General features: G+C 64.0%; 1 protein-coding gene across 1 annotated transcript; it reads right to left on the reverse strand.

Annotated features, from left to right (window-relative positions):
- Positions 1-19: 19 nt before the first annotated feature.
- BKCO1_1430001 (aminopeptidase y) lies at positions 20-1,032 on the reverse strand (the record flags this gene model as incomplete). Its single annotated transcript, XM_020271184.1, has 3 exons — positions 20-316; positions 381-704; positions 793-1,032. 3 exons carry the CDS (start codon positions 1,030-1,032, stop codon positions 20-22), a joined length of 861 nt encoding a protein of 286 aa, XP_020124874.1.
- Between the last annotated feature and the right edge of the window lie 222 nt (positions 1,033-1,254).

A 1,254-nucleotide genomic window follows, 5' to 3' on the forward strand; every position in this document is an offset into this window, starting at 1 on the left:
GGGGGGGTGCTGGGCAGACTCACGTGACGCGATCCTCGATGATGGAGTTGACGTTGAGGTCGCCAGTGACCTCACCGGCCTCGAGCAGCGAAAGGATGGCCTGGCCGGCGCTGAGGGAGATGGCCGCCGTGGGCGGGTAGGGGCCTTCGGTGCGGTTGGGGACGCTGAGCGTGCCGCTGAGGGTGCCTTCGATGTTGTTGTAGATGACGGCTCCCGCAGCACCTGCGGCGCCGGCGTAGGCCGCCTTCAGACCGAAGTCACAGGTGCCACGAGAGATCAGCGCGATGGCGCCTGACACCTCTGCAGGGAAGTCGGACTGTTCATTTTCTTGTCAGCTAATCGCGTTGCAGAACCAGGGACCAGAGACGAGAGGCGCTTACGGGTTCGCAGCCCAGATTCGACACGGCAACCACGGGGGCCTCGACCTGGCCGTTGGGCGCGTACGTCATCAATGCAGCACCCTGGTCCTCGCCGTTGATGGTGAAGGTGGCATCGCCGCCCGAGAAGGTCTCGACGAAGGGCTGGTACTGGACATCGTAGTACTCGTCCAGCTCCGCGATGAGATCGTAGAGGTACTTGGTGGTGAAGTTGTGCCCCTCGCTGCCGAAGACGCGGTTGCGGCCGGTGGTCTGGTAGGCGATGGCCTGCAGGTTCTCGGCGTGGGCGAGCAGCGCGGCGGAATCAATGTCGTTTTGGAGAGCATCCTGTTGCGCGCCGATGCTTTAGCACGTTTCACACCTCCAAACCTCAAACGAATCGGACGAGGGGGGATGGGGGGGCAAAAACACGCACCGACGTGACCAGCGTCTTGGCCTCGGACGCGGCCTGCACCGTGATCTCATTCGGCTGCTCCGGAGCGGCGCCCCAGTTCTCGACGTCCGGCTGCCAGTCCTGGGGGAATGTCTGGGGAACGCGACGCTGCAGCAGAGATGCCGGGCGGACGGCGTGCACGTGACCGGCAGGGGTCGAGGCGGAGGCCTTGCCGACAACGGCGGCCGCTGCCAAGACGGCGCTCGACTCGAGGAAGCGCATCTTTTGTCGTGACTTGGAGAAAGCGCAGAGAGAAGTAGGTCCGCACAATGTCGGGCCACCGTGGTACTCAGAGTGCTGCAGCTACGTATATATACTCGGCGGCCCCCCTCCTCGACTCTGATTGAGCAGAGGCAGAAACACATTGATACGGGGGTTCCACAGCTGCTTGGCGGTGCCGGGCTCTTGGGGCTCGCCGCGCCGTACCTGACGACAAAGTCGGGG

Source organism: Diplodia corticola (genome assembly GCF_001883845.1).
Source record: "Diplodia corticola strain CBS 112549 chromosome Unknown scaffold143, whole genome shotgun sequence".
Taxonomy (NCBI): Eukaryota; Fungi; Ascomycota; class Dothideomycetes; order Botryosphaeriales; family Botryosphaeriaceae; genus Diplodia; species Diplodia corticola.